This window comes from Polyodon spathula, chromosome 43, assembly GCF_017654505.1.
Source record: "Polyodon spathula isolate WHYD16114869_AA chromosome 43, ASM1765450v1, whole genome shotgun sequence".
Lineage (NCBI taxonomy): Eukaryota > Metazoa > Chordata > Actinopteri > Acipenseriformes > Polyodontidae > Polyodon > Polyodon spathula.
The window spans coordinates 2566274-2581584 of record NC_054576.1 but is presented as its reverse complement, the minus strand read 5'-3'; the positions used below and the strand labels follow the sequence as shown (position 1 = coordinate 2581584).

At 42.3% G+C, this 15311-nt stretch overlaps 2 protein-coding genes across 3 annotated transcripts; one reads left to right on the top strand and one right to left on the bottom strand.

Moving 5' to 3' along the window:
* The first annotated feature begins 576 nt into the window (after positions 1 to 576).
* Positions 577 to 5227, top strand: LOC121305468 (transcription cofactor vestigial-like protein 4). Of its 2 annotated transcripts, XR_005948093.1 has the most exons (6): positions 577 to 904; positions 2009 to 2171; positions 2480 to 2750; positions 3328 to 3415; positions 4115 to 4450; positions 4998 to 5227. XR_005948093.1 is itself a non-coding variant. In XM_041237109.1 (5 exons), the coding sequence occupies exons 1-5, from the start codon at positions 838 to 840 to the stop codon at positions 4384 to 4386; spliced, it is 861 nt and encodes a 286-aa protein (XP_041093043.1). In that variant the 5' UTR covers positions 577 to 837; the 3' UTR covers positions 4387 to 5227. The 2 variants fall into 2 exon arrangements, 1 of the variants encoding a protein (XP_041093043.1); XM_041237109.1 differs by having other exon boundaries at positions 4115 to 5227.
* A 5344-nt stretch (positions 5228 to 10571) lies between these two features.
* On the bottom strand, positions 10572 to 15023 carry LOC121305542 (histamine H1 receptor-like). The gene is made up of 2 exons (XM_041237205.1): positions 14759 to 15023; positions 10572 to 12332 (listed from the first exon to the last, which is right to left on the bottom strand). Exon 2 carries the CDS (start codon positions 12292 to 12294, stop codon positions 10714 to 10716), a length of 1581 nt encoding a protein of 526 aa, XP_041093139.1. The 5' UTR covers positions 12295 to 12332; positions 14759 to 15023; the 3' UTR covers positions 10572 to 10713.
* Positions 15024 to 15311: the final 288 nt, after the last annotated feature.

Sequence of the window (15311 nt, the reverse complement as noted above, 5' to 3'; positions counted from 1 at the left end):
GCTAAATGTTGTTCCTTTTGCCTTGTATTTAAGAGACGGTTTGTAAGAGGGGGTGCTTACAATTGTTTGTTGTGGTCTCTACTGCAGCTCTCGCTGCTATCAAAGACGCACAAGCAAAGACTAACAGTTTTTTTTTTTTTACCATGCATTTCCATAGGGGAAAAAGATTATATTCTTATGAAAGGCACTCTGAATGCAAAACACATATGATACCATAGGTTTCCATATGGGGCGGATACTATATTATTGTTATAAACAATAAAGAACTTTGCAAGTCTATAATTACACAGTTATATTGTTTGCAGCAGGAATGATAGGGAAGCGTTTGCTTTTGCTTTGCCTGTTTTGTTTGGGGCTAGAATTAGCAGCATTACCAGTGTAGGACAATAGCTACCTGTATCTTCCACATGCTTTATTGGTGATTTTATACCAAAACAACAACAACAACAACAACAACAAAAGACAGCAAAGAGAGGCTGGCTTGCTCCCATTGGCCGCAGCGAGCTCCAATCAGCAAAGCCCAGGCTTTATAATGCGCTGTGCAGGCAAAAACAAAGAACAGTCTCAAATGGGAGAGTGAAGAAGGAGGGTAGAAAAGAAAGAAAGAAAGAAAGACTTTTTTTTTTTTCCAACCTGAAATAATTTGTGATTGCTTTTTAAGTTCATAGCTATCACCAATTTGACAGGACTCAATTTTGCACACAGAGTTTTAATTTTTTTTAAACTCCACCTTCTACCAGGATATTTTTTTAAATTTTTAAATTTTTAAACCAAAAAAAAAAAAAAAAAAATACTATATATATATATATATACATATATTTTTGGATAAATTTGAACATGGCAGTAGCCAACTTTCATTACATAACCAGAATGAACAGCGGATTTAAAGTCTATATCTTGGAAGGTGAGATAATTTTTATTAATAATGAATTCTACAGTTGAATTATATCGTTATCTATTTCTGTATCGGTTCTGATTATAATAACCAAATGTCACGCACACAGCACAGTATTCCTGCGTGCGTTAAACCAACTCCATTAATTAATGCCATGATTTACTGGAATGCACACATCACAGCGATGGAAATAAGACTCTGATTGCATAGCATGTTCACCCATTCTGGATTAGAGAGATTGCATAGAGAACGAGCTCAACTAGGAAAATCAGGAATGTTTGCCAAAAGAATAATATAATATTAATGTATGCATATTTAATGTTATATAGAGCCAAACTGTATATACTGTGTGTGTGTGTGTGTGTGTGTGTGTGTGTGTGTGTGTGTGTGTGTGTGTGTGTATATATATATATATATATATATATATATATATATATATATATATAATAGCCTAATAGCCTTTTCTAGGTTAACTCCTGCAATTGCCTCTGGTTGACCATGCTTGACTTCAGATCAGATAACAATCTCAAGCCCTCTGTTAACTTGAGGCTATGAAAAATGAGCTCAGCCCCCCCTCGCCCCCTCCTCCTCCTCTCTCTGACCTCCCTCACAGTGAGCCGCACTCTCCGGATGTAAATAATCAAACCTCAGGACCCGAGGAACCATCAAGTTCTATCTTGCAGAACCAACAACACTAAAAGCGGGAATTCCCAGAATTCCAGAAATTCCACTTTGGAATGTTGTTACTTGTTATTGCAAATCCAGAAACGTACAAGGAATCCGGGTTACTTGAGCTTTAAAAGAGGAAAAAAAACCCCACAGTTTTTGTTCATTGCTTAAAATGCAATGATTATTATTTTTATTTATTTTTTTTTGTGCAAAAAGCCCAGTTGTAGTATTTTAATCATTTGATACTAAATGATACAGAGAATATGAACATGAACTTGATGCACAATAAAAAGGGAAAACGATTCGTATCCATAACTGTATTTTTATTTTTGCATTTTTTATGAGCAGTAAATTATTTTGTTTTGTATTCATTATAAAAAAAAAAAGTATCAGTTTTACTCAATGTTGTTTTGCTCAACCTAACCTATATATTTTTACTCATAGGACAACCTAGCATGAGAGCTGAAGACAGGTACAGGCAACTGTCCAATCACAGGACAGGACATCCTCCCGTCTACCCAATCAAGCGCAAATACAGCCCAGACCGCAGCCAATTGATTGAAGAGAGGCCGGTGAAAGTGTGGCGATCATCTATGGCACTGATAAAGTAAGTTTGACTCTCTCAGTCCTTCAATTGCAGCTGCGTAGACACACTGCTTCCCTGCAGCTCTAACCACTAGACTAGAGCCACACTGCTTCGCTCCCTCCCAGTCCCTCAGCTCAAACCACTAGACTGACCACACTGCTTCCCTCCCTCCCAGTCCCTCAGCTCTAACCACTAGACTAGAGCCACACTGCTTCCCTCCCTCCTCCCCTCCCAGTCCCTCAGCTCTAACCACTAGGCTACACCACCCTGCTTCAAAAAGCCTATAACGTTGAACCTACATTTTTAAACCTTGCACATCTTTCCTCCAGAAGAGAGAGGGCGCTGTTCGGGGACGCCACTCGCAGCTTCCAGAGGGAATCCAGCCGCAGCCCCTCAGAGCGCCAGGCCCCGCCCCCGATGGCCATCACCGCGGCAATGAGGAGGACCAGTCTGCCAAGCCCTGCCTGTGCCAGCCCACCAACGGACGAGCCCCTAGCTCTGATCAAGAAGCCCGGCTACTGCTCCCCAGTTGAAGGCACTATGGCTACCGGGACACTGCCAAGCCCTGGGGCAAGGAGTCCAACAGCCAGAGCACAGCAGGTAAAGACAACACTTAGAGGATGCAGGCGCCACTCTGAGGCATCTCTGATACAAGTCTAAGCAGGTACCAAATATTCTACCCAGCCAGTTTCTGAGCCAAAATGTGTGTAATAGGGGACTGGAATCTCATTACCACAAGCCTGAACAGCGACCTGCTTTTCCAGTCAGTCGCTGCCGAGCAATCCTGAAGCACCGGCTGTTTTTGTAGAAAATAAAATAAAAAAACACATTCTGTTCCAAAAATTGGGATCCCATTATAGCATTACCGGCAAGGGCACAACTCTCGCACGCTGTCTCACCTTGGTTATTGTTGGGAGATCATTTGGGAAGGGTGCAGTGGTCCAATTCTCCCAACAGCAGCTGCCCTCACGCTACCATTGCTAGCCCCGCTGACATCAACATGTGTGTGTGTGTTTTTTTTTTTAAAAGACGATTTTGTTTTGTTATGGGCGAGGTCTCTGGGCAAGTGAAAACAGGTTTGCGAATCAGCAGCCTTTGAAATCAGCAGCTGTTGAAAGCAGACGAGGCTTCCTGTACATCAATCCCCTAACCATCTCTCTCTCCTCTCTTCCCATAGATGCGCCCTTCTGTGATCACCTGTGTCTCTTCGGTTCAGCGTTCCAGCAGTCGATCACCTGACCTGACCTCGAGCTGTTGCCCTACTGGTAAGTTTATGAACTGATAAGAGTATCAAAAGGATATCTACACGTAGAGAAGCACGGTAAAGCATAGGGAAGCATTGCAAAGCACAGAGAGGTCTGGTAAAGCATAGGGAAGCATTGTAAAGCACAGAGAGGTGTGGTAAAGCATAGGGAAGCATTGTAAAGCACAGAGAGGTCTGGTAAAGCACAGGGAAGCATTGTAAAGCACAGAGAGGTCTGGTAAAGCATAGGGAAGCATTGTAAAGCACAGAGAGGTCTGGTAAAGCATAGGGAAGCATTGCAAAGCACAGAGAGGTCTGGTAAAACATAGGGAAGCATTGCAAAGCACAGAGAGGTCTGGTAAAGCATAGGGAAGCATTGTAAAGCACAGAGAGGTCTGGTAAAGCATAGGGAAGCATTGTAAAGCACAGAGAGGTGTGGTAAAGCATAGGGAAGCATTGTAAAGCATAGTTTCCCATAAAGAAAGCACAGCAAAATGTAATGAAGCACAGCGAAGGCCCAGGCACATTCTAGACGATTTTAATTAAACTTAAAAGTTTAAAAAAAAAAAAAAACAATCAGATTTCTACTTCTAAAAAAAGTAAAATCAGACCCAAAATGTGAGCCCTACTGTCTTCCTCAAAGAAAGATGGCTCTTGCTACTCTCGCTCTCTCTCTCTCTCTCTCTCTCTCTCTCTCTCTCTCTCTCTCTCTCTCACACAGTTGCAGCGCCCCCTACTTGCGACCCAGTGGTGGAGGAGCATTTCAGAAGGAGCCTGGGGGAAAACTGCAGAAAGGCAGATTGCAGCTCGGCTTCAATTAACATCTCGGTGGATGACCATTTCACGAAGGCGCTGGGGGAGAAGTGGCTGCAAATCAAGGCCACGTCCCCTCCAAACAGCCCCAGCTGTGCTTCCTCCCCAGCCAGGGCAAACAGCCCCCACAGCCCAGTTAGAGCCTCCCGGGGTGGGCAGCAGTCTCCAGTCTCCCCCTAAGCAGGACCAGATTCGTGGTGGTCTTCAAGAAGTTGAATGGAGATCAGAACTGATGCGCAGACTGGTACTGACGTCAGGGTGTCTTTGAGAGAAAAGACTTAGGTCACTGAGCGTCTAAAATCCAAGCAGCAATGTTAATAGAAGTGGAGAAGCTTTATTACAGTGTATAAAAACATTTTTTCACCAAAGAGTAGAATTCAGTAGCACCGAGCTAAAGGAACACAGCAAGCTTATATCCAAAGAGATTTTTTTATGCATTTACTGCCCCTATGATCATAGGCGATGTTCTGCGAGTTAGGTACACTTTAAAAGTCTTCCACTTTTAAAGTTATGCTTTCAATTAAAAAAAAAAAAAGAAAAACAGTGGTGTACAGATTTCTAGAAAAAAAAGGGAGGAAAATTCTTGCCTTTCAGAACGTACCAGATCAGAGATTTTGAGTATTCCGGTAGGATGTAATTAAAAAACCAAACAAAAACAAAATGTTGTCAATTTGAAATATTTCTTGATCCTTCGCTGCTTGGTCACTATTGGTCAGATTTTTCTAGAACTTTTCTAGATTGTTCTAAAACTGTTAATTTATTGTGGTGTTCTTTTTTCTATTTCTTTCTAGAATCATACAGGCTACCAAAGCACTCGGAATACGTTTTCCAGAACTTTTACAGTCAAGTTTTTTTAAATGCTTGTCCTTCTAACAAGTTCTAGAAGTATGTTCCCTTGTTTATATTTTGTATTTTTTTTTATTAATTCAAATGTATTTTTGGTCTTTTCCATGTTTTTATATTATTTATTATGTGGTATTCTGCCTATTGATTGTCTTACTTGAATTATGTTGGTAAAACTGGAGAGTCAATTTTTTTAATAAATATTGTATAATTATACATTTTATGGTCGTCATTCCTTTATTTAAAAAAAATAAAATAAATAATGTCCTGTTTACCAAGATGCATACAAAATGCCAGACTGCCTAACTGGGTCCGGTCCCACCTCATGATGTGAGTCTCAGCGACCCACCTAAGCATAGGGAAGCATTGTAAAGCACAGAGAGGTCTGGTAAAGCATAGGGAAGCATTGTAAAGCACAGAGAGGTCTGGTCAAGCATAGGGAAGCATTGTAAAGCACAGAGAGGTCTGGTAAAGCACAGGCAAGCATTGTAAAGCACAAAGAGGTCTGGTAAAGCATAGGCAAGCATTGTAAAGCACAGAGAGGTCTGGTAAAGCATAGGGAAGCATTGTAAAGCACAGAGAGGTCTGGTAAAGCATAGGGAAGCATTGTAAAGCACAGAGAGGTCTGGTAAAGCAAGCATTGTAAAGCACAAAGAGGTCTGGTAAAGGGAAGCATTGTAAAGCACAGAGAGGTCTGGTAAAGCATAGGGAAGCATTGTAAAGCACAGAGAGGTCTGGTAAAGCATAGGGAAGCATTGTAAAGCACAGAGAGGTCTGGTAAAGCATAGGGAAGCATTGTAAAGCACAGAGAGGTCTGGTAAAGCATAGGGGGGCATTGTAAAGCACAGAGAGGTCTGGTAAAGCATAGGGAAGCATTGTGAAGCACAGAGAGGTGTGGTAAAGCATAGGGGGGCATTGTAAAGCACAGAGGTCTGGTAAAGCATAGGGAAGCATTGTAAAGCACAGAGAGGTCTGGTAAAGCATAGGGAAGCATTGTAAAGCAGAGAGGTGTGGTAAAGCATAGGGAAGCATTGTAAAGCAGAAAGGTCTGGTAAAGCATATACAAATTGTGCATAGTGTGGCCATGTGATCAGCATTAGCAAATTGCAAAATTACTATTCAGATCAACTTTCTCTATGTGGGGGAGTGACCTGGACAAATAACACATTAATTACATTTTGAAAACAGGTTTCAAGGGCTTTGCGCCAAAGAAGAACTTTTTGACGCCTTTGAAAGTGCAGAGAAGTTGAGTAACACCTGTAAGCCCCGCAGGGACTATCCGTTTCTCTCAAATCAGAAATCAGAAAGAAAATCGTCAACAGGAAGCGCTGAAGCCCCGAGAACTGAGCTGCTGGTGGAGCGTTTGCATGTGTCCGGGCTTGTCGAGAAAATTCCAGTTCCCCTGACTCGCGTTTCTGCACCCAGCCGGCTGGGGTGAATGCATGGGACCTGCCCAGACCTGCTGAAAAACCCCATTCAGCTGCAGAAGGCACGTTTCCAAACGCCGACAAGCACGGGAATGAGGCGTCGATTCCAGGCTTGCTAGAGCTGCGCTGGAAGTCGCCTTTGCAAAACAATCGCCCACAACCCCTATAGAAGTTTACAGTGTTTTTTATTTTTATTTTTTTTTAAATGTAGTCGTTGCCAATTATTTTTAAAGCCGACCCTTTCTTTACACACTGCGGATTCACCTTGCAGCCGCCCAGGAGCTACAGGATAGGAGGACAACGCAGCTTCCCCGGCAGCTAACAGGCAAGCCCGCAGGCGCCCGGACAGACTACAGGGGTCGCTGGTGCGCAGTGAGCAGAGCACACACTGTCTGCAGATTTATAAAACATATATATATATATATATATATATATATATATATATATATATATATATATATATATATATATATATATATATATATATATATATATATATATATATATAATCTACAAGGCAGAGCCTCATTTTCTCTGTCAGTATTGCAACAGCATCTCACTGGTAAAGACACTCCAGAATGAGAAGCTCGTAGGCTGGCAGCCAAAGAAGTTTTATCACAGCTCCTGTTACTGAAAGAGCAGAAAAGAGCAAATGAAAACATTAAATCAATCTAAGGCTGTTTTTAAATTAGTTTGAAATTGCATCGGGTCAATATGACCCAAAACAAAACAGATGTACCTAAAGTCTGAACATATTAGGAGTGTATCTTTTATTGTCAAACAGATGTCCTTTTGTGCGTATCAGACCGTGACAGATAGACCCAGAAACGGCTCCCATTTGTTAGATGTTTTCCGGCAGCGGGACGTGCAAAATGAAAAAAAAAAAAAAAAAAAAAGAGTGCCAAGGACATCTGTCAAATTTATTTTATCGACTAATGTAACGAAACGGGCCGTTTTAAATCAAATACACTTGAAACGTAACGTGTGCACCGTTCACACTGGAAAACGAGAGAGACAGGAGCCATGAACGACAGTAGATACCACTTGCAAAAAAAAAAAAAAAAGCCCTTATAACGACTTTTGCAGGAGCTGACTCGGAGACAATGAATCCTGTTTTTAAAAGTTTGCTTCAATAGTTTTTCCCCTCCGGCACAATTTCAAAGACGGATTGTTTTCAGCTCTTAAACAGCTGCATATTTTAAGTTAGCTGTAACATTTTCTTTGCAAATTCTTAGCCACTGGAAAAAAAAAAAAAACCATTACAGAGGTCTAATTTAAGTTAAGTTGAAATGAACGATAACTTCAATTAAGGGTCTAGTTAATTGAGAGCTGGGTTGGAGTGAAAACCAGCAGCCACAGGAGGGAGGGGGGGGTCCCTCAGAACCAGCGTTGGGAACCGCTGCTTTGGAGTTAAATGCGTCAGGGGGGGGTCCCTCAGAACCAGCGTTGGGAACCGCTGCTTTGGAGTTAAATGCGTCAGGGGGGGGTCCCTCAGAACCAGCGTTGGGAACCGCTGCTTTGGAGTTAAATGCGTCAGGGGGGGTCCCCCAGAACCAGCGTTGGGAACCGCTGCTTTGGAGTTAAATGCGTCAGGGGGGGTCCCCCAGAACCAGCGTTGGGAACCGCTGCTTTGGAGTTAAATGCGTCAGGGGGGGGTCCCCCAGAACCAGCGTTGGGAACCGCTGCTTTGGAGTTAAATGCGTCAGGGGGGGTCCCTCAGAACCAGCGTTGGGAACCGCTGCTTTGGAGTTAAATGCGTCAGGGGGGGTCCCCCAGAACCAGCGTTGGGAACCGCTGCTTTGGAGTTAAATGCGTCAGGGGGGGGTCCCCCAGAACCAGCGTTGGGAACCGCTGCTTTGGAGTTAAATGCGTCAGGGGGGGTCCCCCAGAACCAGCGTTGGGAACCGCTGCTTTGGAGTTAAATGCGTCAGGGGGGGGTCCCCCAGAACCAGCGTTGGGAACCGCTGCTTTGGAGTTAAATGCGTCGGGGAGAGAATGCGTTATCACGACCGACTGTAACAACCATTAGGTGAACTACAAGCAGCTGTTCTTTTGGTCCTGTGATCAGACAATGGAGTGGACAAAAAATAGGGAGAGCGATGGAAATGTATTTTAGAAACATCAGAGAGCTTTGGAAAAACCGGGCCAACCAGGTTTGGGAGAAAATACACGTCCTTAGGGATGAAGACTTCACGGAGGTAACCGGAGAGGAATTCAGCGCCGGCGGCTACGCAGAAAGACTGTGCCGCTGTTGTGTCCCATTGAAACGTTACACCAATCTATACTCCCTGGAAGAAACTCTATACAGTGTTAGTCCTGCGCCCCTACTCTCTACAAAGAAATCTTTTTAATGTCTCCGTCGTATTGTCCTTCCCAGTCAGTTTATCCAGTTGTTGTTTCCATTCTAGTCTTCGGAAGTAATTAATGAAGTCGGCGAGGTCTAGAGCACGCAGTGGCTGTGTGTGTGGCTGCCAGTGTTGCAAAGTGAATATCGAATATTCTCTTACGGGAATATAATATTCATATTATATTATTCTTTTGGCATTTAGTCTATTAGTCATTTCTAGTCACGAGGTTTCTACTTCTCTAAATGCCTTTTGTTGTTTTATGCATTATGACTAACAAACATATTAAGTATGCATATAAAGTAACATCTGTTCATTCTATAGGGTGAAGCAGAGCTGCATTTTAAATAAAGGAGCTTATTCTTCAGCTGGACAAATATAATGCAGGACTGAAAGGTTTAAAAAGCACCTTTTACATTTTTTTTGGCTGTTTCCCCCTCCCCCCTCTCTCTTTCTCCTTACTTTTTTTTTTTTTTTTTTTTGTAAAGACGTTTGCAAGTTTATTTTAAGAGTTGTTTTAAGAGCATTACAAGTTCCTAAGCAAAGCAAAACAGTCAAAGGACGCCATCTGCTGGTGGACTTGTGGAATTTACACTTCACCCTGGACCGTGTCCTCCCCACTCTCTCCTTCCTTCTGGATGAAAAAAAAAAAAAAAGAAAGAAACAAAGAAAAGGATGCCGGAACAAAGATAGAAAGCAAAACAGCATCTTCAAGCAAGCATTTTTTTTTTATTTTTTTATTTCAAACAGCATTTCTGCACCGGTTACTGTCCGCAGGATAGCGTCAGGAATGAGAGACTCAGAAGAAGCTGCAGTGAAACCACACGTTTCATCAGGAGAAAGAAATCAACCGGTACTAGCGACAAAAATTAAAATTCAACCCCCCCCTCCAGTTCCACTGTATGCTCCAGATGACTATCGGACAAGGCTGAGACAATACTTTCTGTAAAATTTAAACTAATAAGCCGCTAGTTGGCGCCACAGCAAAGACAAATGAATAGAACTATTTTCTGTTTGTGGATTTAAAACTGCTTTATTTTTTTTAAACTTAATGATGTAAAACGTTATTTCTATGTAGTAAATGCTTTACAATGACTTCGCAATCGATGGACGCGCGTTTAGCCGACCACCCAGTTTCTGAGGTCGCCCCTCACTTTTCTGTTATCAGTGCTTCCCAACCCAGGTCCTGGGGACCCCCTGAGTCTGCTGGTTTTCATTCTAACTGAGCTGTCAATTACCCAGAACCTTAATTGTACTGATCATTCGCTTAATTAGACCTTTTAAACTGTTCTCAGCTCTTAAACAGTTGCAGAGTTACTTATAAAATGTTACAGCTCGCTTATATTTGATCAGTTATATTTGAAAGCTAACAGCCAATCAAACACAGACAGCTACTGCACAAGAGGACAGAAGTTTTTAAATATTAGTGCTGTAATTTCTGATGATGTGTTTAAACAGACGTGTTTAAGGAGCCCAAGTGTATCGAAGCAGTATCTTAGTGAAGTCTTACTTATTGGTACTCAGTTATAAAAGTGAAGGAAGGAAATCTTTTCTTGTTTTGAAATAGCACATTAATTAGAAACGGAAATACTTTATCGGGAATAATTCCACTTCACATTCAGCAAATGCTTCATAAAAACAATACATATATATATATATATATATATAGATAGATAGATCGATAGATAGATAGATAGATAGATAGATAGATAGATAGATAGATATAGTCTTTTTAAAAACTCCCTGGTCATCCATTTAGCTCTAATAACCAAAAAAGATGCACAGATCTGCTTTAAGCTTTTCGAAGTCACCATGACAAGTGATAACTGAAACGCTGATAAGGGAAATCTGCAGCACATTAACTAAGACAGCTGGGTTTTTGGAAAACACATTTAAAAGCAGTGCGTTCTAGCCAGACAGTGCTGCTGTCTGAGGGTCTGTCTGAACGTCTTTCTGAAGGTGGTGTTACTGAGAGGGTAGATGAATGGGTTGAGGGTGGAGTTCAGGTACCCCAGCCAGATTGTGACCATGTGGGTGTGAGCACTTATGCAAGAGTCACACAGAGCCGTGATGGTGAAGGAGACAAAGTACGGGGTCCAGCAAACCATGAACACTGCCACGATCACGCCCAGCTGCCTCGCGGCTTTCCTGTCCTTATTCTTCCAGGAGGGGCGTCTGGGAAAGCTCCCCCGCATCCAAGGCTCTCGTCGGACAGACTTCGCGTTCCCATTCCCGGGGTTTCTCCCTGACCCTTTTACGGGAATCTCGCACAAGTTTCGGATTTTCAAAATGTCTTGCATTTCCTTCCACTCTGGAATGTCAGTTCCTTTCCCGCCACACTTCCTGGCGGACGTTTGAGGATGAATCCTGTTCGCTATCCCTTCCTCCATAAATCTCTCTCCACTATCTTGGTCGGCGTGTGTTTTTAGAGCTTGGGAATGACCCTTCTTGATGGGTTTGAGCTCCATGCCCATCAGCCGGGTATATCCAGATGGGAGCCTTACACCCGAGAAAGAAACTGGGTAGTGGTGACGGTATTCAGAAAAAACAGATGGCCCGTCCGAATTCTGCTCTGAAATCGGACGCCCACATTTGTACTTAAAACTCCTCAAATTAGATCTCCTTTTACCCCCACACACCTTCGTACACACCAGATCTTTCCCCCGTTCGAAGGCGCCCTTTTTGCTTTCCCATTCTCCTGGAAATAGAAGGCCGTTACTTTCGGGAAAGATCCCACTGCTAACACCAAACGATCCGGATCTCTGCCTGCAGTGCTTCTGAACAGCTTTGTATATGCGAGAGTAATACCAGAGCATGAATGCAGAGGGCAGGTAGAAATTCAGGAAGGCTGCTAGCAGCTTGAACCAGCTGGAGTGTCTGAATTCAGTGTCACACTGCTTCTGGGTTACTACGGTATCTGTTTCCGCGCCACCAGCAGACTGTGGCCAACCCAGTATGGGGACCAGCCAACTTGCGGACAGCAGCCAGGCCAAAGCAATGAGCCAGCCAGCCCTGGCTTTGGTCCTGAGCCGGATATAAGCCAAGGGCCTGCGTACTGACCTGTAGCGATCCAGGCAGAGGACAAACAGGCTGAAAATGGAGGCAGTGCTGGCTATGTAATCGAGGGACAGCCAGAATTTGCAGGCGGCTCGGCCCATCTTCCACTCCTCGTCCAGCAGGTAGGCGAGGCTCAGAGGCATCACAACGCTCCCTATGAGGAAATCTGCCGAAGCCAGGCTTGTGATGTACATGTTGGCCACCGTGTGCAAGGCGCGCTCGCTTTTCACGGCGTACAGCACCAGGGTGTTCATCAGCACAGTGACGATGCACAGACAGCTCAGCAGCAATCCCATGAGCACCTGGCTCCTGTCACGGCCGCCCACTCCGGCATGCGCACACGTCTCGTTCGATTGGTTGCTGCTGTGGTTATTGGCCCCTAGCCAGGAGTGGGGTGTGGTTAGCCCAGTATTCATGCCCTTAGTCTGTCCATTTAGTGAATGTTGGGTTCAAACTGTGGGAGAAGCAGAAACAGCAATAAAGTTCTCGTTTGAGGACAGAGTGCTTTCTAATTTAATTTGGAGCATTTTCAACTGGTGTCCTCTACCTGTTATTTTAAATTATTTTTAACTGCATTGTTATGATCGCTTACTCAAATTTTGTTAAGCGTTTCCCCCCCCCACGTTTTCTGGGTGTGGAGCTCCACGGCCGGCGTGGAATTTCACTGGAACACGTCTCACTTGACTGGGCATATGTGTTGTAACTACGCCTGTCATTTCACAACTATGTAAAGACCGACGACCTTTAGACTGGCAGCATATTGATTTAGAATACATGCACGAACAGTTTTTTGGGTTTCCTCTAAAAATAACTGGAGTACAGTGAGACTCTAACTGGTGAAATAATTTATTTTAAGTTAGCGCTCTTTTTAAAATTATTATTTTTTTGGTTGAAGAAATTTTTTTCTGTAACACATACATCAGTTGCCTTGGCAACCAATAACACCTTAAAGGGGAGGACAGTATTTTTCCTTTTTTCCCTGCGCGACCGTGATACATTTACACTACATAAATATGACAGCACAGATGGATTTCAACAGAGGCACTTGTCAAAGAATGGATCTTCCCAATGTTTATTATAATTCTCTGCTTCGTTTACACAAAGTATTTTGTTTTAGGATTCCAGCACACATTAATTTCCACTGTCTCTCTTGGATACCCATATAAGTCTTTGATTTTAGGAGATTAGTGCATTGCTGCTGCTGTCTGTAATGCGGTAAGTTTAATGCATGGTGTGAGTAAAGAATAAAAGCTAGAACTTTTTCACTACAGCAAAGATGATGGAACCTTTTTGCTCCAAACTTAGTCAAGAATCGAAGGTCAAATTCTAAGAGGCCTCTAACTGAAATGATTGATTACTTCAGTTTGTTTTTTGATCTCGATTAACAGTGGTGGTATCCAGGTGTGCTGCTGTTTCAAACCATTAAAAAAAGAGGTTAGTAACCCTAATGCCATGTATTAATAGTGTTATAATTCAGAAATATAATAAATGCATGCATACTGCAAATTATACCTGCATCTCTACATTAGATACAAATAGCAGTGTCACAGTTATGCAGGTAAGGGCATGTAGTTATGTATTTAGCAATCAAAAAATAATTAACACTCTCCATAATTTATACGTTGCAATTGTCAAGAGTCCCGGTTGTGTTTGTCGATATGCTGTGTGTTGTGTTTAAGGAGTTCCTTATAAATGTAAAATCATATCAAAGTGCAATAAAGCACAGTGAAATCCTGGTAAAGCACAGGGAAGCATTGTAAAGCACAGAGAGGTCTGGTAAAGCATAGGGAAGCATTGTAAAGCACAGAGAGGGCTGGTAAAGCATAGGGAAGCATTGTAAAGCACAGAGAGGTCTGGTAAAGCATAGGCAAGCATTGTAAAGCACAGAGAGGTCTGGTAAAGCACAGGGAAGCATTGTAAAGCACAGAGAGGTCTGGTAAAGCATAGGGAAGCATTGTAAAGCACAGAGAGGTCTGGTAAAGCACAGGGAAGCATTGTAAAGCACAGAGAGGTCTGGTAAAGCATAGGGAAGCATTGTAAAGCACAGAGAGGTCTGGTAAAGCATAGGGAAGCATTGTAAAGCACAGAGAGTAAAGTGTCATAGGGAAGCATTGTAAAGCACAGAGAGGTCTGGTAAAGCATAGGGAAGCATTGTAAAGCACAGAGAGGTCTGGTAAAGCATAAGGAAGCATTGTAAAGCACAGAGAGGTCTGGTAAAGCACAGGGAAGCATTGTAAAGCACAGAGAGGTCTGGTAAAGCATAAGGAAGCATTGTAAAGCACAGAGATGTATGGTAAATCATGGGGAAGCATTGTAAAACAGAGAGAGGGTCTGGTAAAGCATTAGGGAAGCATTGTAAAGCACAGAGAGGTCTGGTAAAGCATTGACAAGCATTGTAAAGCACAGATAGGTGTGGTAAAGCATAGGGAAGCATTGTAAAGCACAGAACGAGATAAAGCATAAAAAAAAAAACAACCAAAAAAAAACATGGATAACTTTGATTAATGCATAGGAAAAGCATGGAAAAACTGAAAAGTAGTGGTCAGCGTTTTATAAGAGGTGGGTGTTTGCATGATTTTAGGGAAATCCATGAAAGTGTCAACACTTGTTTTGATTTCAGGATGGTAGCTTTTCATCTTTACAGAAGAAATGTAAGTCATTTTTTTTCTTTATCTATCTATCTATCTATCTATCTATCTATCTATCTATATATATATATATATTATATATATATATATATATATATATATATATATATATATATATATATATGTATATATATATATATATATATAAACAAACTGATTCCAGCAAAATATAACTGCGCTTATATCCAGACTTTAGTTTTAAAAGAATGCAGCTCTATTAGAAAGTGCTCACCTTTGAAAGCTTGCTGAATTGTTCTTGCATTTCCCTCGGAGCTTCAAAGTTCTGAAGCTCTCTGGTGTTTTCGTCCAAAACAGAACTCGTGTGTCGAAACTCAAGCCACTCCCATTCTGCCATGCTCCTTGCTGCTCAAGTTCACCCAACGGCAATCATCAGCGATTCTCAATACCGTAGCGGTAACTCCGTTTTAGACAGAGCTGTCCAGACGCATTGACCCAGTGTAACATCACGCAAGCAAAGAAACCAGAACGCAATATCGCAAACGTCTACTAGGAAGCCCTAATAGCAGTACAATATTTAGTGTTAAATTTGGAAATGGCACATTTTTCAATTGCCGGTTTGCATTTCAATATGTGACCTTATTCAAGGTTGCATTCCACTGTATGAAGCAAAATGAGTTAATTCTACACGGTGATGGAAGGTTGTTGACCAGAGCTGTGTACCATATTAAAATGTCCTATTTAAAATAGCAGATAGCATTTTCTGTTTTAAATATACAAGGTGATTCATGAGGATTGCACCAGATGGGAAAAAACAAAACAGAACT